The 19876-nt window shown below is 46.8% G+C and overlaps 1 protein-coding gene and 1 long non-coding RNA gene across 5 annotated transcripts in view; one reads left to right on the top strand and one right to left on the bottom strand.

Moving 5' to 3' along the window:
• Positions 1-18851, bottom strand: part of SLC6A12 (solute carrier family 6 member 12) — a 37489-nt gene extending 18638 nt beyond the window's left edge. Inside the window, exons 1-6 of one of the 3 annotated variants that reach the window (XM_052667510.1) lie at positions 18753-18851; positions 10994-11190; positions 7750-7884; positions 5906-6046; positions 4008-4095; positions 2465-2597 (exon numbers count right to left, since the gene is read on the bottom strand). In XM_052667510.1, the coding sequence (XP_052523470.1) occupies positions 2465-2597; positions 4008-4095; positions 5906-6046; positions 7750-7884; positions 10994-11186 (690 nt within the window). In that variant the 5' untranslated portion in view covers positions 11187-11190; positions 18753-18851. Of the gene's footprint in view, positions 1-2464; positions 2598-4007; positions 4096-5905; positions 6047-7749; positions 7885-10993; positions 11191-18167; positions 18319-18752 lie in introns of those variants that run through there. The other 2 variants (XM_052667509.1, XM_052667511.1) reach the window with 2 other exon arrangements.
• Positions 17704-19682, top strand: LOC128073114 (uncharacterized). 2 transcript variants are annotated; one of them, XR_008202629.1, is made up of 3 exons: positions 17704-17786; positions 18782-19028; positions 19573-19682. It is a non-coding gene; the product is annotated as an uncharacterized LOC128073114 (long non-coding RNA). The 2 variants fall into 2 exon arrangements; XR_008202628.1 differs by having other exon boundaries at positions 17707-17762.
• Positions 19683-19876: the final 194 nt, after the last annotated feature.

Here is a 19876-nt window from a genome sequence, read left to right as displayed (position 1 = left end):
AACCTACGTCTCTTCCTGTCACTGAGTTTTAATGAGGAGTTATTAAAATTGTCCCATTCCCAGCAAGGGGTTTCCAAATTAAACAGCAACTTTTGCTGCCCAATTTGACACTGCATTTCCAGGGGAGCTCGTGTGACTCCCTCATACCTTCAATGCCTCTGCGCACATGGGTAAAAAATGGGGACACCTGGAGCCTAGAGGTCTGTCAAGAAAACATACGCTATTGTTTCCATAAAGCTTTCTTTTCACATCTCCCTGCGTGCTATGTAAACAAATATTACAGTACAATTAATCATCCCTGATCTACTGCCCAATATAAACTTCTAGTTACTGTTGTTTGCAAAATATCCATGAGCAATCTGCAACTTCTTAACATTTATTCACTACTACAATTCATCCAAGTGAAATTAAAGCTTGTTTACTGTACGGATTCAAAGTGAGGGGTCAAAAATGAAGATGTTGCTGCCTAGTGATAATTGGTCAAATCAGTCGCGGTACTCAGCACTTCTGCTGCTCCCTGACTGAAAGAGAACAGGAGCATTTTTGGCACAAGAATGAAAATATACCTTTAGAAATCACTTCTGGGGAACATCTGCACAGATCAGGTGATTGCATCAGGAAAGGAAAGATTGAAAGTGTGCAAGAGTGGGCAAAATGAATAAAAGAAAAAGGCTTTCAATGAAAATGGTTCTTCATGGGATTATTTGAAATTATTTTCCTGAGGTTACTATTGTTTCTTTAAGGTTAGACTCCTTAAATGACAGAAGCGTAAGCACAAGAGTCTGGAAGGGCTATCTGATTGGTGCAGCCCTTCAGTCAAGCATAGCATTTGTTTACTCTGCAGTGGGTAAACAAAATTATGCACATACCCAGAGTTTCTGGGACCTTCCTACTGCTTCTCCTAACGTGTATTCAGGGTTGAAAAAGAAAGGAACTGAGTTTTGTGATGGTGTTCCTGTAAATCTCAATGTAACTACCTGCAGAGCGGACTACTGGTCTGTCTGGCTTGTGGACTGGGACAAGAAAACTCACCGTGTTGCTCACCTGAACCATACACTTGACTAGGAAAAAGTAGGTCCTATATCCTAAGCCTTGCAATGGGAAAATCTTCTGTGGTTCCAGGAAAACCATGACAGCTACTGCCTGCACTTGCTGAACTCTCACTTTCTGGGTTGACGTTGCCAAACCCAACTTGATCCCAGATTAAGTGAACTTCTTCAGCCTTCTCTCACAAGGCAAATTCCCTGCATGTGAGCAGCACTGGGCAAAGAAAAGGCTTGGCAGGAAGAGGGCTGAGAATTGATGGGAACCTGCAACAACTCGATTGCACTTCCATGCAGACACAGAGTCATAAGATCAGAATGATAATTCTCGTGAAGGTGGCACTGTGTTAACAAAACAGCCTACATGGAGCATTAGAGATTGACAATTTAAAAGCCCCTCTCCCATAGATGTGGAATCATGCTCTCCCTCCTTGAGAAGTGGTGAAAGACAGGTCAGCACCAGCAAGAGGCTCTGGAGAGCAGAGCAAGCTCTTGTCCTGTTAAAACAGCAGCCCATTAAAATGTAGTTTTAAGGTCAGAAGTGGGATTTGACACTGAAACAAAGATCTGCAGTTCTACAGGAACATTTGCCAATATTAGGGATACTTATTTGGAAGAAGGCTGTTGCAAAAAATTGGCTCCTTTCTTTGTTGCTGGGACATCCACTGAATGCCCTTATGTTGATAACCTACCCATCTCATCACAGCCCCAGGGAGGAAGGATGCCCTGACCAAGTCAAGGCTATAAGCAGAGTCCCTGACACCCACCCTGAAGCACACCACATTCATCCATCCCAGAAGGATATCCAGTCTGACCTATGGGAACTGGAGCAATGGCTTCAGCCTCAAGAGCAGAATGCACAAAGTGACCTGCTGAGCCAAAGAGCCAGAGAGAGTACAAAAGGGAGCCCAAAGGAAAGCATTAAGACATCTCTCCCACTCCAACTATTTTGCGGGATAAAAAAGCAGGAGAAATTAGTGATCTTTTTGCTGAGACAGTTGCAGGCAGAAGCTTCTCTATTTTGCTTAACTATTGCCAGGGATAGAAAGCTTGATACTGAAGAGGATCTAGCTAAAAACATAAAGAAGTCACACTGAGACAACACACTGATGAGTGGGTGGTTTCCAACGACATTTGCAGAGTATTCATCAGCCATTGTGGGTCGTCTCCAAAGACAAAGGTGACCTATGATTTCCATCAGTTCCCAGGTCTTCCACTGCTTTTCCCTCCCCGTTTTTCATCCTTCCTTTTACGGGTCAAATACAACCAATGTAAATCAATATGACCCCACCAGATTTTAGGTTTGACTTTGGTGCTGTGTATCTCCAGTCTCTACTTCATGAAAAAGTAAGAGATGGGGAAAGAAATGTAAGATGGGTACAAGGAGGATTATGGATGAGGAGGACCATCTCTGTTCCTACTTTTCCTGTGGACTTGACACCTTTCCAGATGCAGAAGTAGCAGATGATCCACGCCAGCAGGAGACACAGAGCCAGCTCCCAGCGCACAGTGCCCAGTTTGTGAATACCATCCGTTATTCCCAGGACTCTCTTCCTGTCGGTATCCAGGGACAGGGAGATAAGCATTAACACCTCAGATCCCATTAATTCAAATACACCTTTGACATTTTACCTCATGAAAAGACTAAACAGATCTGTCTGGGCTCCCAGATGAGTGAATTACCACAGCATTGCCAAGGGCTTACTTCTCTGTTATTGCTGTGGATGTTGCTCCACTGTGCCCCGCAGCTAGCTCAAGCCCTCCAACCCTCCCAGCCCACTGCAGTGTGCTCACCAGAGCCACACAGAATGAAATCATCAAGTACACCTCACTGATCCATCACCCTGACAGCTGCTAGGTAGACTCTTCTCCATCCAAAGCAAGCTACTAATGTCATCGTCAACCCATGGCCACTTTCCTCTCACCTCCCCATACACTATGGACACCCTGCACATAAGTTAAAATGATCTCTGTTTTTCCCATCTCCTTTCTTCAGCCTCATTCTCCAGATACTCACCATCACCAAGATGGACAACAGGAGAGCTCAGCCCTGCAGCTCATGCAGTCCTAGCAGCCCAGTCCCACACTTTGGATTCCTATGCACTCCTTCCTCCAAATCAAACTTCTTGTGGCTCCGTTTGCATTGCAGCTTGTGCAAAAACCCCAAACAACTATTTCTGAGAGGTAACAACCCACAGATGTAGAGAACAGGGCAGGAAAGAGAGTCTGGCAACATGCAGACTTTTTCTGCATCCATACCTCATATTCTCTTTGCACTTTGGTTGTTGCAAGGGACAACCTCTCTCTCCTCTCAGGGGCACCTGAATAGCTATAGAAACAGCATGGTTCTTGCAGCCATTTCAAACTCTTTGCGCTGCAGTGAGAAGCCTCTCTAAGATGCTGGCCTGCTGAAAAACCCCTCTTTCATAGGTGATTTATTGCCTCCAGACCCATGGCCAAACCTTCCTGAGTGCCTGTCTGCTGCCTCACCTATCTGCCTCAGATGTCTGCTCACGTACAAAGACAGGGCAGCCAGATAGACCTCTTCCTTTGGAAAGATGTGTTCAGAAGAAGTGAAACGGCAGTTTTACCCTTTCTATTTCACTGTAGAGGACTGATCAGTCTGCCCCCTGGCCTCTTCTTGCAGAGAACACCCAGCTTACAGAAAGTCCTAATTTCTTTTGGTACTTCTTTTTTGCCCTGACATCTCAGTGCCAGAACATGTGCATGTGTGCACACGAGCTCTCTAGGCTGGCATGCTACTGCAAGCAGCCTTCAGGGTGCATTTAGTTCTCCTGGAATCCACGATGATCTCCTTGGCAGCTCTGTGCACTGTGCTCCCCAAGTCTGACATGCCCCTGTTTCTGACACGTGGCACCTTACTTGGTCTTACGGAATCCCTCCCACTCCAGCATATCTCCTGGATGAGAGAGGAGCCTGAACGGAAGAAAGGTGATCACGTACTCCCAAAACTCAACCACTGGAGAGGTGGTGTTTGCAGGCACAGTTCTGTTGTCCCAGTTGGAGGTATTCAGAAAGTCCGCACAGAGATCTAGCAAAAGAAAAGGAAGTAAATGAGCCAGAGAAATTTTCCAAGACTCCTCCATGAGGGATGCTCCTTCCCCACTGTTCCCTAGCCTTCATGCTGACTGTACACAGACTCTTCACCCTGTGCTATAAAACATCTCATTAAACTTTTGTATCTCATTAAGCATCTCACTGAAGCCTGGCTCTCCCCAGTTATGAATTCCAGTCCAAGAGTAGGCAGAGAGCTTGGGTATGAGAGGGGGAAGGGGGGAGCTTCTCTGCCGAATGGAAACCACATGACTGCAAAATGTAGATTACTGTGAAGAAGCCACCATAGGTAGCCAAAAATAAAAAAGAAAAATTTAAAAGATGGAAAATCCCATTCTCCTCACACATCACACATCATCTGCTATCCACACATATATGCGTATATTCTCAAACACCACAACTGCTTTCATGTTCCACTATACCATCCCCAACTCTGTCACACAGTGTAAAACTGCTAAAAATGGAGGAGATGCCATGCATCCAAGAAATGCACTTCATCACACATTTGGCAAGAAAAAGATAGTCCACAGGAAAACAGAGGAATGCCAACTCTGGCTGGGAAGCTTCAGCACATGAAGAGAACATCTGTGGTTTTCCCAACAAAACAAACAAACAAACACCCCCCCAAAAAAAAAAGCACGTTGGGGGAGCTAAAGGAATCAGATCCACTCTTTACAAAGATGCTTACCTCTGCTGGGATGTAGGGGCAGAGGAAGCTGTGAGTAAATAGCCCATAGGGCAGGGAAATTTAACACATCAAAGGAATGATTCACCACAAAATAAATAAATAAATAAAGGGCTTTAGCTGCTGCTGAAGCCCTTTCCAGCCTGGCTTTGAACTGAAAGCAAAACAACCTGTTCAATATGGTTAAAAAAAAAAAAAAAAAAGCAAAAGCATGCCAAGCCTCATCAGATTCATGAAAGTTACCTCATATCTAATTCCACTTCCAAGGAACAGCCCAAGTGCCTTAAATAAAATGAAAGCCTAGTCTTTACTGCTGGGCATGGTGTTGTGATCTGCAGGCATGAGGAATTGAGATCCTTGGCCAAGACAATGAAATTAGACCAGAAGAAGAAGGCTTTAAGAGTTTTGTGTTCCTGGTTCCTGCACTGGGAGACTCATACTGGCAAATCCTCCTATGCAGGTTTGGGCTGATTTAGCCAAAAGTTGAGTGTGCAAAAGAAAACAGCTGAGCAGCTACCGCTCCAGAAGCTCAGAAGGAGCCAAGTAGCAAAAGGGAATTGTAAAATAAATCATTGTGCCAGAGCTAATGAAAAGCTCTTGCCTTGTGAGGGACACTACAAATTGGCTTGAAATCTCTTCTCAACCCACATATCCCATTTTCCAGAAAACGTGGATTGTTCAGTGAAATCTCAACACTGAAAGTATCTCCATGCAGAAATAGTCTTACTGTCCCCTACTACTGAGTATAAAGCCAGACCACTCATTCACTCTTCCTGGCCTTTTGTCCATGGTGAATGAAGACCGCTGCCTTCACAGGAATCCCACAGACCACAGAGCACCTCATGGGAGCAACCCCTCTGGACAGTACTCTGTGAAACCCACAGTACAACTACAAAATAATGTCAGAAGCCAAGACATTCATCTACAGTAAAAATATTTTTAGACAAGTGAAAAAGCATTTTCTACAAAACCCAAATAATTTCTGGGAATTGGGAAGGGGGAAAAGAAATCTATGAATCTGTGACTGCATGAATCTATTTGAAAACTGAGACTCCATCTCCTACCTTTCCTCCAACCAGAAGCCAACCAGAGGAAGGTATACCTGAGTTCCAAGGGTTATTGCAGCTGGCCCATGGTAGTACAGTGGTGAATGAGCTGAACAGGTAGAAGAGTGCCCAGGACAGTATAATGATATAGTAGATGTTTAGATAGGTCTCAATGACTTGCGAGGAATATCCAATTCCTGTGAAGAAAAACAAAGCCTCTGAGAAGGCCATCAGATGTCAAATGTCTAAATTCATCCCCCACCCCCTCCCCAAAAACAAAAAATGGCATAGTGCATGCTATAGTAAGCAGAGTGTAACGCCAAGCATAGGTCACTAGAGAATAGAGTAAGAGCTACCTCTAGGAAAGAGAAGGGATTTTATGAAGACAAGAAATGTTGCTGGTATCTCTAGACAGCTATATGGTGGAGCAGAGGGAGAAAACTTTTCACTGATGAGAAAATATTTTTCTGATACTAGCGCTGTTATATTACACTGCCTCACCTTCAGGAAAACAAGACGTATAGCCTTGAAAAAAAAGAAATACAGGTGAGTTTATTTCTTCTGGAAAGACTTGGGCAAGAAGAATTCTCACTGGTGATGTACACCAATCATAAAATATGGTGATGGGGCAAAAGACCATATATAGGAGACGAGCTCTGCCCTTGGGTCTTTGGGCTCATCACTCACTGAGACACCAGAAAAGTCATTGGGTCAGAAAGCCTAAATTCATCTGCTGAAAACTGGCTGTCAGCTCCCTTAGAGATACCATTGCTGTCTGCCTCCAGCTCATGTGCTGGTATTTAATTTGCCTGAATATAGGCTTCTCTTTCCTTTGGCACTGGTAAGGTTGCACTATAAGTACTGTGCTCGGTTTTGGGCCCCTCACTACAAGAAAGACATTGAGGCCCTGGAATATGTCCAGAGAAAGGCAACAAAGATGTGAAGGGTTTGGAGCACAGGTCTTGTGGGGAGTGGCTGAGGGAACTGAGATTGTTCAGTCTGGAGAAGAGGAGGCTCAGAGAAGACCTTATCAGACACTGAAAGGAGGTTGCAGAGATGTGAGGGTCAACTTCTTTTCCCAAGTAACAGTGATAGAATCAGAAGGAATGGCCTCAAGTTGCACCAGCAGAGTTGGATGTTAGGAAACATTCCTTCTCAGAAAGAGCGATGACACATTGGCACAGGCTGCTCAGGGTGGGGGTGGAGTCACTGCCCCGGAGGCATTCAAGAACCATGTGGATGTGGCACTGTGGGACACATGTAGTGGTATGGTGCTGTTGGGCTGGCATTTGGACTTAACAATCTTAGTAGTCTTTTTCAACCATTATGATTCTATGAGTCTCTGCCCATAAAATGAGTGTAATAGACTCTCCTCTGGGCAGAAGAATTGTGGAAGTTAAATTCATTAACATCTTAAAGCCATTTAGCAATCTTCTTCCATGAGCTCAGGAGTCCTAGTTCTTATACCTGTACCTTAGTCCCAGCCTAGCTTCAGGCTGTCAGTGTGGTGGCTGCAGCACAAGAACCCCAGTATGCAGGACATCAGTCTCATTCTCTCATGAGCATTTGTCCCAGCTTCCGTGGAGGTTTTTGTCTGTCAACACATACCCTTTTTCCCAGCATCACTCACTTTTAGTCACCTACAGGAATCACCAGCACACACAGCAGGCACCAGGAGAGAAAACAGGGCTGCGAGAGAAAGGAAGGGAGGGGGAATAGGAAAAAAACGAAGAAAGGAAAGGGAAAAGGAAAGGGAAACAGAAAGGGAAAGGGAAAGGAGGAAATGTGGAAGAGAGAGAAAGAAAGAGAGGGAAAGAGAAGCAGAATAATGCTTCCAAAAGAGGCTCTGAGTCACTAATTTTTAGAAAGTGCTGCCAGCAGTTCCTGTAAATTGACTCACCTTCAAAGATGGGACAGATCTTCCTCCAGGCAGTGACCCCTCCTTGGCTGGTGTACTGCCCCAGTGCTGTCTCCAGAAGGAACAGTGGGATCCCACAGGTGAAGAGAAAGATGAGGTAGGGGATGAGGAATGCTCCTGCAAAGAGAGATCAGATACTGCCTCAGGAACCTCTTTAAAACCTTACCCTACACACCCCTTACAGATACCTTGGGCCACAGCTAGAATCCTCTAGATGTAAACAGAAATATTTCCCTGAATTAACTGTGTGGCCTCTGCAAAAGAAAAAGTTCTCTTACTTCATCAGTTCTTGGAAAAATACAAGTCTGGTCTGCCTCATGCTTCTGCAGTACTGCTGCATTTGTGTTGGCCAATGGCTAGAGGTAAGGTAGAGCTGTTTGACTGGAAAAGACCACACTTACAAAAGTGTCCCTGTTATCATTCCCCAACTTCATGCTCACTTTCAGCAGGAGACAGGCAAAGCACGAGGAGCCCTTGCTTCACATAATTGCATTTGTTCTGCCTGTCCTGGGAGTCACAGAAAACTTGCTTGGAGGATACAAACCTGGGGACTGTGGCATTTCTTGATAAATAATAAATCTATTGGAGTATAAATTCGCTTGAGACAGATTTCACATCAAATTAGACAAGTAGTTTGCACTTGAAAGAATGGAAGTAGAGGGATGGCAAAAGAGTATCTTTCTAGCATTTTCAAAATGAAAAAGTTTAACTTCTCTCTTTGGTATTTCATTAAAATAAAGAGTGTGAGGCTTCCACATTTTCACTCCCCTCCAAAGACAGGCAGTAAAAGCAAAGCAAGTCAGGGTAGATGTCTTTCTGTCAGGGTCCTTCCATCACACAGCAAAATTTAGTCATGAGCATCTCCCACTGCCAGTGCCTGGGGAGCAGCAGCAGTGTGGACAGCAGAAATGAGGGCCTCAACAGGAACAGGCTTTGTCCCCAGGTCCCAATTCTCCCCTGCCAGCACTGCCACTCATGCTGAAATTCCTTCTCATGAAGGATAATTAGCAATTAGGAGCATTTCCTCTTGTTTTTAAGCCAGCAATGTTACAATAACAAGCTGATCCAGATTTTCTCTAAACACAGCTGTGCTGTAGCTACAGGGGACCTGAGGGTGGAGGCAGGGAACTCGGTTCACAGCCTCCTTACAGGTTTGCAGAGCAGGCAGTGGAAACTGCTTAAGCTAAACCAGAGGCAGCTGCTCCTTTGCTGTTACAAGACCCCTTTGCAACAAATCTGCAGGACAATTTTATTATCCTGTGCATGTGGGAGCCTTCCAGCAGGCCAGACCCTCTCCTTTGGTATTATGTCTCAAAGGCTGACCTGTTTTATTCTGAGCAATGAGGGCTTTCTTATACCTTTCCTGCCTTGTCTCCCTTAACCTTCCCCGGCTGTTACCAGCTGATACTCCAACTGCCATCTCCTCCCCTCTTTGCTTCTCCACTAAAGGAGGCTCAGCAAGAAAGCTCTCCTTTCCTTATGAAAGAAACAGACCTCCTTTCCTTATGATTCTATAGCAACTACAGGATGCTGAGCAATTAGATCAAACTTGAAGTGAAACCATACACAAGCTTACAGTCAGTTGATTTACAAAAAATTAACATGATTGTTTTTATTTCATCAGTCTTCACAACTTTATAACTGTTTCACTGCATTGGAAGGTAGAGAAAGGTAACAGGACACCATTCCCAGGCTGGCAGCAGTGGAGAAGTAACAAAAGGCAAAAATACCTTTTTTTTTTGCAACAATGTGAAGGGCTTTTCCAATGGTAAGGATATATTTTAGTGTCATGGGAAAGAGAGCAGGTTGTCTCAACAAACTAGTTTGTTGTCCATTTGTTTGTTGTCCATTTGTTTCCCTGGAGCATTGGAGAAAGAAATGTTTCCCCTACAGTCATAACATATAGACATACAGTCATAACAGTCCAGGACTACTGGACTGGATAATATAGACATATACTATGTAAAGGTATCATCCAAGCCCAGGAAAGAACTTCCATGCAAAAAACATGACCTTTCTCTCAAATCATCACTGCAGAATGGGCTGTTCAATAATGTGCAGCACCTGCGTTAAGTATCCTGTGCTTTTCTGACTTACTGCCATCACAATCTCAAAGAAGGTAACTAAAGAATCTACTTAAAAAACGACCCCAGGTTCAAGTAAAGACTCTTTCTATTTTCTTAAACCATCTTCTCATCCAACCCCCATCTGGCTCAGAGGTGACATTGTACTGACTCCAGCTTGATTTGGAAGAACTCCAGAAACAACACACAGGATGAGAATTTGGTAATCTTGGGATGAAGAACAGCTGAATCAGTAATCTGTTGGTGACAGCTTACAGCACATGGCGGAAGAATGGCCTTTGAGATATAGTCTGCAGGGGAAAAATACTTAAGGCAAGGGAAACATGCTAACAAAAGCTAGGCAGCCAATTATTCTCTTTTTCCTCCCCAGCTATGTTTTATTGTTATGAGAAAGCTTATTTTTTAACCACTTAATGATTTTATTGCATTGTTATTGTGAAAGGGGCAGCCACATAAGAAACAAAAGGGAAGGGAATAGATTATTCCTGGGGACAGATTTCCCTAGCAGTGTGTTGACCACTGGCAGAACTGCTCCTGGGAAAGTGGTAGCTGCATCCTTCTTTCCATCCTCAGAAAACCCTTCTCATATATTCTCAAAGATGTCTCTTCTGTCTTATATTTCCCCATACAACAAGATAAGATGCTTCAGCTTCCATCACTTCTGGAGCTGAGTTATGGTGGCATAATAAAACACTGTGTTGCCCTCATAACCACAGGGCAGCCAGCCCTGTGAGAGTTGCAGGTGGGAGTTCAAGTTTTCTGAAGAAGGAAGAGAGCACCCAGGTGCCAGGAAGGACATACCAGGCTTTAGCAAGGATACTGGCACCATCAAAGCCTTTCCTCCTCTATAACAAGGTCCTGAGAGAGGTGGGGGTAATAGATAGAGTGGGAAAGGTAATGATGCAGAAGGAGGTTGATGCTGTCTTTCTGACCCCTTACAGCTCATTTTGGAAGACCATATGTGTCTCTGAACAGCCTCAAACCCAACAGCCTCAAACAGTTCCTGAGAGGTAGAGCTCCTCTCCTAAAAGATTCATTTGTAATTAAAACTCAGCAGAGCTGCTTTGAGAAGCAGCACCCACTGGGAGAAATAGGCCCAGAAATGGTCTGCAGACCAAGAACAACTCTTACTAACAACTTACCACCGCCATTCTTGTAGCAGAGGTATGGGAACCTCCACACATTACCCAGACCAATGATCTCTCCAGCTACAGACAGCACAAACTCCACTTTGCTGCTCCACTGGCCTCGCTCTTCCATTTCCTCCTCTTCTGTCTCTTCAGGAACTGCAAGTGCCCCATTGGGCTCTGCCTTCTTGACTGTGGCTCTGGTCATGGCTCTGTGGGACAGAGGAGAAACAGAATGCAGGTGCAGAGAGCCACTGGTGGGAAAAGGAGTGAGGGGACCAGCCGCAACAACAGACCCATTCCTACTGTCACCTTGAGTGCAAAAGTGAAAGAAAAATTTGCAGGAGAAAGCAGAGCTATGGAATCACAGAGAAAATTCACTCACTGCTTGAGAAGCCACACTGAATGTGGCTGGGCCTAAGGGGTGGAACAAGGAAGACATTTTCTAATCTATACAGAATAATGAGCTATCCGTAGCGTCATCTTAATTAAACAAGATTAGTCATTGCTTATTGCAAAATGCAGTTTTCTACTGTACACAGAGTCAGTCTAAATCTAGCCAAAATTCACTCAAGTCAGAATAAATCTTCTTGTTGACAACATCTTCACATTGATTCCTAGTATTTGATTATAAAGAGAAGATTAAGGGTAAAGACAGGAAACTTCTTTTACCCATCTGAAATAATCCTCCTCAAAAGCATGCCCTAATGGGTTACCTGGTGTAAGGATGCACAGGGGAAGCACAGCCTTAACATGAACAGGGTAGATGATGAACTGTGCCAGGGAAGTCCTAGCTGTAGCTACATCTTGCTGGTGGCTTTGCTCAGAAGTTGGCCTTAGAAGGGCCAGTTGGTATCAGCAACATGCATCAGGGATACATGTTCCCTTGCTTGACTTAGGAAGCTGCACTGGAAGCAAATCCCTCCAAAGTAACAACGTCTCTGAAAGGCTTCCATCCCCACTGTCTTAAGTGCAAAGAAACGAGGGCTTTCTCTCTTCACATTAGCTTGCTGGTGGTTTGGTAGGTATCTTAACATCACTTCTACTTCTTCCCCCTTCCATCCTAAGGGGCCATCCCCATTACCAAGGATCAGCAGAGATAGGTATCTGTGCTGCCCACACTGTTCATCTCTTCCTCTGTCCCTGGATCTCCCCTGGACCATTGAGTGCCCAGGTGAAATCCAGGCAAGGTTCTGGAAGTGGCTCAGTCCAGGGACCTCTCCAAGCCAATAGAATGAGCAATACCTCACCACATTTTACTCCACCTTACAGGACCTCCAAACCAATCTAACATTTTGCAGTCTCATATGGACACCATTCTTTCTCTCTTTGTACGTTCTCTCCAGTTTTCTCACTTAAGGCTAGCTAGTGTGTAAGGACAATCAGAAAGCCTGAGGCAACTGGGAATAACAATAGGTATGGTCTTACTAACAAACTGGCCTGGTAGCATAAAAACACCATGGCGTTTCTTTTGGTGCAGTGTTCAACAGGGTGAGAGGGAAGCAGGATCAGGTTGATCCTTGATGCTTGAGCTTGCTTCACACAAGACAGCATCATTATCACTGGGTCTCATTTGCTTCTGCAAGTTGCCTAATGCAAATGAAATCATTTCCTAAATGCTAACCCTCTGGATATATCAGGTCCTCAGGCAGAGAAAGACACTTGCATATGAAAAGGCAATTTTTAGTGAATGTGCATAGCAAAGCAAGCAGGTTTTGGCAGAAGGCATATTTTCTGTCATTCAAGTACAGAAAAGAAACCAGACCACAGTGTAAAACATCAATTGCTCTGTAAATACCCAGGCCTTTGCGTCCGCATCTGCCTTCATGCTAAGGGGCCCCTACACTTCCCTTTGACATCAGCAGCACAATTTTATAGAGTCACTGAATCTCTCAAGTTGGAAAGGACTCATAAGGATCATTGGGCACAACCCCTGGCTCCACACAGCACCAAACCCGGTGTCTGAGAGCGGTGACCCAATGCCCCTTGACCTCCAGCACTTGGGGCCGTGCCCGCTGCCCTGGGCAGCCCGTTCCATACCCACCGCCCTGTGCTGCAGACTCTGTCCCTGACCCCCGGCTGCCCTCCCCTGACGCAGCTCCATGCCGTTCCCTCGGCCCTGTCGCTGTCACACGGAGCAGAGCTCGGCGCTGCCCCTCCGCTTCCTGTGCGGAGCTGCAGCCGCCATCAGGCCTCCCCTCAGCTCCTCTGCTCTGCACTGAGCAAACCCAGGGCCCTCACTTTCACACTTTGCCCTCCAGAACCTCCTTCATCTCTTTAGCCCTCCTTTGGACGCTCTCATAGTTTTATGCCCTTTTTGTACTGTGGCACTTCAAACTGCACACAGTACTCAAGGTGAGGCTCCGCTGGTGCAGTGTGGAGTGGGACAATCGCTTCCCTCAACTGGCTGGCAATGCTGTGCACGATGCACCCCAGCATAGGGTTGGCCTTTCCACAGACTCTGAAAGCAGAAGACTGAATCACATACAAAGTTCTAACACTGCCTTTAGTAAGATGAGCTGCAGCAAGAGCAGTGGGGCTTATAGCACAGAGAAGGGCAGTTAGGGGCCATTGGAGGGCATTTTCAAGGCTACGTGTCTGCCTGCTGAAAAACACTGCACAAAGATTCTGGTTCCCCATTAAACCTGAAAGCTTTTCAGCTCCACCTTTGCCCCTTCCACTTTGCTTCCCTGCTGGGATGGATGTGAAGGGGAAGGGCCAGGCCCTGCTGCCGGCCTTTTCCTGGCTTCTGAAGGACCCTCTCCCTGCTGCCTGCCTGCTGCAGGGCTGCCAGCTGGCTCATCAGTTCATTCAGATGCTGCAGCACAGCCTCCTCGGCTCTGAGAGTAGCAGAGCTCCTCGCACTGTCAAATGGGAGAGAAAAAAATAGCACGTACTTAATGAAACATGTTTGATCTGTCACAGTCCTTGGCATGTCCCAATTTGCTGCAGTCCAGGGCACATTATCAAGTACAATGATGCTTAAGTCTGGGCTTATTGAGGATGTCATGAAAAGCTGACAGGAGAGGACTTGGCTAATTCTTTGCTTTTGTTCTTTTAATGCAAGGAGATCCAAGAAGCAGTCTATTTCTACTAATATTTGTGTTTTCCCTGGTTGTGTGTTAGCCCTGTCTCTGAGAGGGGCAGGGAAGCTCACTGATGGGCAGCCACCTCCTCTGCCCAGCCCAGGAGGCAGTGCTGAGTGCTAGTCCAGAGCCCCAGTGCTGCTATCAGGGATATCTGGAGCAGGACATGGGTTCTGACCTGCTCTGACCCCATCCTGTGGCCCCAGAACAGGCCAACATGAAGAGTAGAATCTGGAATGCCACCCTAGGAAAGCATGGATCAGCAGGGGAGATACTGCGCTTGTGGCTTTATTTTCCTATTGCAAAAAAGGGAGAAGCACCCAAGTTATGGAAATAAACCTTTTCAACTAGGTATGGTTGGTAGATTAAACCAGTGCCCAAAGTTTGGGCCCTTTGTGTCTCAAGCTCCCATTTCTCCCTTCCCAAGCGAAGTGATACACAGCATTACACATCAGATTTTCCTCCTCTGCATTGCCTGCTGTTTCTATGAAGAAGCCTATTCACACAACTCCTGCTTCTTTTCTGAAACATCTACTCCCACTGTGCTCTTGCCCTATATGTTCCCAGGCCAGATGGGGACTCAAATAGCTTCTTGTTTCCAGCTAGGAATAATATGAGTCTCCCACAGCAGCCCAGACACCCACTGTGTTACATCTTTCCTGACGTGCATTTTCTTCTTCCTTTAGATATTTCTGTCCTTAATACACAAGCTTGGAAAAAATACTTTGCTTCTCACTGCCTGCCTGCAATTCTTCTGCTCTCTCATTATCAAAGTTTGAAGAAAACTGGCTCCTTCCCTCTGTCTCTTTTGTTCCTTTGCCATGAGGTCTTTCCCATGACTGAGATGCCCCTGGCATAGCCCACAGTTCTGCCACTCATCCACCACCTCCATCCTCTGACCTCATCTCCTTCCAACCTCACCAGCCACTTTCAGAGATGCCCTACTGTATTTTCAACCCCCAGTCCATCAGTAAGGTGCCTGGAGCAAGTTGCCCAGAGAGGTGGTGGATACCCCATCCCTGGAGACAATCAAGGTCAGGCTGGATGGGGCTCTAAGCAATCTACCTGTGGATGACTGTTCATTGCATGGAGGTTGGACCACATGACCTCTAAAAGTTCCTTCCAATTCAAACAATTCTATGATTTTCCAGGCCAGGCCTTGCAGACATGACCTGTCCTCTCCCCACAGAGGGAACAGGGCAGGTTTGGAACAGGGCATGGTGTGTGCCAGCAGCCAAGTTTTTTCTCCACAAGCTGTAAATGCTGCAACAATCAGAATCCTCCTGGATTCTGCCTGTCACTGAAAAGAGAGCAGACAGCACGCAGGCAGCCTCAAGCAAGTCCCTTCCTCAGAAGCTGGCTGAGGTAACCACGTCTCTCAGTGTTCACAATTTTGGGGTTTTGTTGGCCTGCAGCCATGGGATCTTTCCCATATGGCCACTCAAGGCAAGCAAGGCCCAGGACACAGCTGAAGTGCTGTGAGCCAGTTCAGTCCCACATGCCAAAAGCACTATGCAGAAAAGCAATACTTACTGATTGTGTTTGGTTGCAAACTGTCATTAAAGAGAGAGGCAAGAATCAGAAAGAGGAGAATGAAAGCATCATTTGAAAGCAAATCCTAGTGGTACCTCAGTCCCTTCTAAGGCAAAAAGGACTGAGGACTGCTCATATGAGATGAGGAACAAGAGTAAAAAGAGAAGGAAGCCACCAGGAGTTCTGACATAGGAGGGAGAAGGTTGCCTTCCCACAAGCCCAGTGTCACCACTCAAGAGCCCTGCCTCTGGGCAGCTGACCTCTGTTTGACCCTCTTCTGCTGTTTTATCTCTAGGCAAACGAGAAGAGGGCAGTCTCAGGAGCAAACAGTGAATCAGCAATTGATACCATATCAAAAAGCAGAAGATAACGCTCACCAGAGGAAGCGCAATGTAAAGCACCTTTGGACACTGGTAGGTGCTGTTTGAGTTGCAGGAGGCAGAGTCACAGTTGATGGCTGAAGACAGCATTGCATTTATGTGTCCTGGCTTTATTGTGGAAGAAGTAGCAGTCAAGCACATGAACTGCAAATTGAGGTGGGGAGGGAGGAATCAGAAAGGCAGGCTGTGCTGTGTTATGCAAGGAGGAGCAGGACAATGCAGGAAATTTGTAGGCTACATGATATGAACTGGCAGCTGGAATCCTGTACCACATGCCAATGGTGAGGAGGGAACAAGGACAGAGAACAAGGGTACAGTGCCAGGGTACAGCTGAAAGAGCAGTCCAGAGGAGCAGTGCTGCTGCTGGAGCAGGGCAGAGACGCAAGATGTACAGGGAAATGGGAGCAGTACCTCTTCCCAGCAACATGAATAGTGATTGCTGCTCCCAAACCTGAACTTGTCTGGAGCATGGCTCGCTCCAGCTGCAAGAAGAAGGGCAAGAAAAAGTATAGCGAGAGAAAAGTGATCAGTTCCCGGACACAAGTTCAAATTAAAATGCCTTTCTTTTCTAGATGTTGAAAGCTACCTGGCTTCTTTACAATTCTTGATTAACTTTTGAGTGATGTGGGTGATACAGGGTATCTCAAGGCATCAAGGTTCTTGGGGCACAGTGGACCCATGCCATGAGGATCCATGCCATCCTGCCACGAGGATCAGACCTGGCTTGCATTTTCTCCAACATGAAAAAAGGGCAATACTCCTGCATTCAGCATTTTTGCTGCTTACTGACACCAGCAAGAATGAGAGTAGGAGCATCTGTAAAGATGCTAATGACATGTATATCTATGACGCAAGCTGCAAGGTGAGCAGAGTGCACTCCCTTGCAGGAAAGGACCAAGCCTTTCCTCATTGTCCTCTACTAGCAGAGAAACACAACCCATGCTAAGAGCAGTGCAGGCTTGTTTCTTCCTCACACTGGCTCTTTGGTGCCTGCAGCTCATCGTTCCTGCTGCAGAGGGTAAAGCCACAGAAGACCATGAAGACCCGAGCCCCGCAGCAGCCTGGGCCTGGTTGGAGTCTCCAAATGCTGGTTGGAGCCTGGGTCTAGCTGGACGCCTGGCTGCCAGCCAAGGCGCACAGGCAGCAGAGAGGTTCTACCGGGGCAGGACAGTGACCTGTCGTGCAGACCCACACGGACAGGACAGAGTCCAAGGCAGGGGATACAGTGGCTGCAGGGCTGCTCCTTCACAGAGCTTCAAGCTCGGGAAGCACGCGGATGTGCACTGAAGCCTTGGGGCCCTGCCCGGAGCACCAGCAGGCAGCAGTAAGACACAGGGCCTGCTGGGCAGACCTCATCAGGGACCACATCTTCAGCCCCACACTCAGCACTGATGGGCTTCTGCAGAGCTGTGAAGGCCAGGTCCAAGGTTCAGACCCTTATATTTCGAGTTCTCAGTGAAGAAAACTAAGGCAATAGCATTTCCAATGACATTGGATGAAAGCCCCCGTTCACCACAGTGATTGCTTTAAAAGCACTGTTGTTGATTTAAGGAGATGTGGATCAGATGTTATGAAACCCCCACGTGATCTGCTTGGGTTTGTTCACAAACACACCCTCAGATCAGGGCTTCTGCACATGCACAGATCTTGCCTTCTCCCTGCCCTCCCCCAGGCTGGTTCTTCACCCCTAACTGGGAACAGATCCCAAGGACACCCTGAGCAGGAAGGATAAGGAGCAGAAAGCACCTCTTGGAGCTGCACCGCCGAGCCACGCACTAGCACAGGGTCAGCAATCTGCAGGGTAGCATGGTAGGAGTCACTGCCTCCTGCTTGCCTTGAAGCTTTTCCCCTACATATCACTACCTAGCTATTGCTGCTCTTCATTCCCATCCCTCTCTGGCCCCCTCTTATGTCTTTCTCCACCTTTCTTCTGCATGAGGCCTTCTCTCGCTCTACTGCAGCCTTCAGTGCCAATTGCCCATCCTTCAGGTATCCACCGCTTCTTGGCAGCACAACTGCCTGCTCTGTCCGACAGGAACCATTAGGAGCAAGCTGTTCCCTGTGCTGATCCAAACTGATAATTGCTCCCCACCCTCCAGCCCTCTATCCTTTTGCTGGGAATTGTTTTCCCTCACAAATTCACTGGCCCACTCCCAGCCAGACCTGCAGGCGAGCAGATGCCCATCTCACCTGCACCCATGTGGGATCTGCCAGGCAAGCCAGTCCCGTCTCACCAGTGTCCAGATGGGGAATCCACTGCACTGCACGCCAGGGAGATCCAGCAAGAGTTAAGGGAAAGGCTCCCCTCTCTCCTCCTCCAGTCCCTCCCCTTCCACCAACTCCCCCCATCAAATTGTCACCCTGCTCTCAGGTGGGTGGTGGGATGGCACAGGGAGGTGTGCCGGGGAGGGAGAACTCTCTCTGCAGCTCCATTTCCACATGTGCCTCTCCAGACCTTGAACTGTGGCCCTGATAGGAAAGCAAGAATAGCAAGCAGCTGTGGGTGGACAGGGCAAAGGCCCTACATTTGCAAAGATCAACCATCGGCAGTAAGCCCACCGATCCCAAAGCATGGCCCCAGCCACCTGCCTGCTCTGCACCCATCTCAGCACCAACGTGCTTTTCCAGGGCTGATTGAGTGCTATGCCAGCAGCAGGCATTCCAGTTCTGCTACTTTTCTCAAAACAGTTCAGCTCCATACATTTTTTTTTAAATGATTGTTACTGTTTCATCTATCACTTTGCCCATAAACATGTCTGCCAAATTTCTACTGACCTTTTCTTGTATCTATGCCGTCAAACCAGAGTCGCATGCAGGATTTAAACTGGGACGTGTCCACCATACACCAGGGTTAGAGCTTCCTCTGGTCATCAGAGAGCTGACAGCAGCCCTCTGGGTCATGAGAGACCACAGCATGAGCACCACAGTCTCTTCTGATGGGGGACCGTACTGCCGCCTGTCCTGTTGCAGCGCTCCAGCGTCACCCAGGGCAGCTGGGAAAAGGGACAGAAGAGGTTATCCAGATATGGAGGGGGATTGAGATAAGCCTAGGTAAGCAGAACTGACCTAAAAACCTCATTTATCCACACTGAAGTATTTCACAAGAACATCACAGCCTTTTTGCAAAACTGTAGATGGGAAAAGACCTGTGACATTCAGGCAAAAGAAGAAGAAAGCCAAACTAAATGAAAACTTTATCTAGAAATGAGTGAAAATCACTCTCCATCAGGGAAAAAAGGGCTGTTATTTCTGCTCTTCAAACCAGAAAATACCAGAAGTTACACTCAATTTTCAGAGTTTCTCCCCGGCTAATAATTCATCGTAGTTTTCACGGGGCAACCTGATCCTGCTGTGGCAGCATCCACTTAAGGACTCACCATTGTCATAGCCCAGATCCCAACAACCTGATCTTCATCCTCTGCCATTCTGGTGGCACAGACCCCAGGGACCACTAAAGATCAGGACTCTTGGTCCATGCTGCACTGCCAGTAGTGGCTGTCCCTGCCTTTGGGCACACCCTGCACCCCAGCAAAGTTCTCCTGCTCCCTGCTGGCTGGCAGCACTCCTCACCTCCTTTCTTCTCTCACTCTTCCAGGCCAGAGCATGGTGCAGTCTGGCTCCCATCTCACTGGGCTTCAGTCGGAGGAGCCACCACAGCCAATGCCCATCCATCTTTTGACACCTTTGCTAATGAAACCAAAATAACGCTGTAATAACAGCTGCTTGTTTGATCAGGAATTTGCCTTGTCAGCTGAACACTGTATTTTTAGAGGAGTTTCCCCTATGCATTCTTATAATTTATGCTTTATGTTTATGGTTAATTTCTGCTTAAGCAAGCCTGTCCTACAACAATTCCACCGTAACTAATCACAAGTGAACATAACTAAAAGTGCTAACGA

Source organism: Tympanuchus pallidicinctus, unplaced genomic scaffold, assembly GCF_026119805.1.
Source record: "Tympanuchus pallidicinctus isolate F22 unplaced genomic scaffold, pur_lepc_1.0 scaffold8, whole genome shotgun sequence".
Taxonomy (NCBI): domain Eukaryota; kingdom Metazoa; phylum Chordata; class Aves; order Galliformes; family Phasianidae; genus Tympanuchus; species Tympanuchus pallidicinctus.
This window is presented reverse-complemented; position numbering and strand designations above follow the sequence as displayed.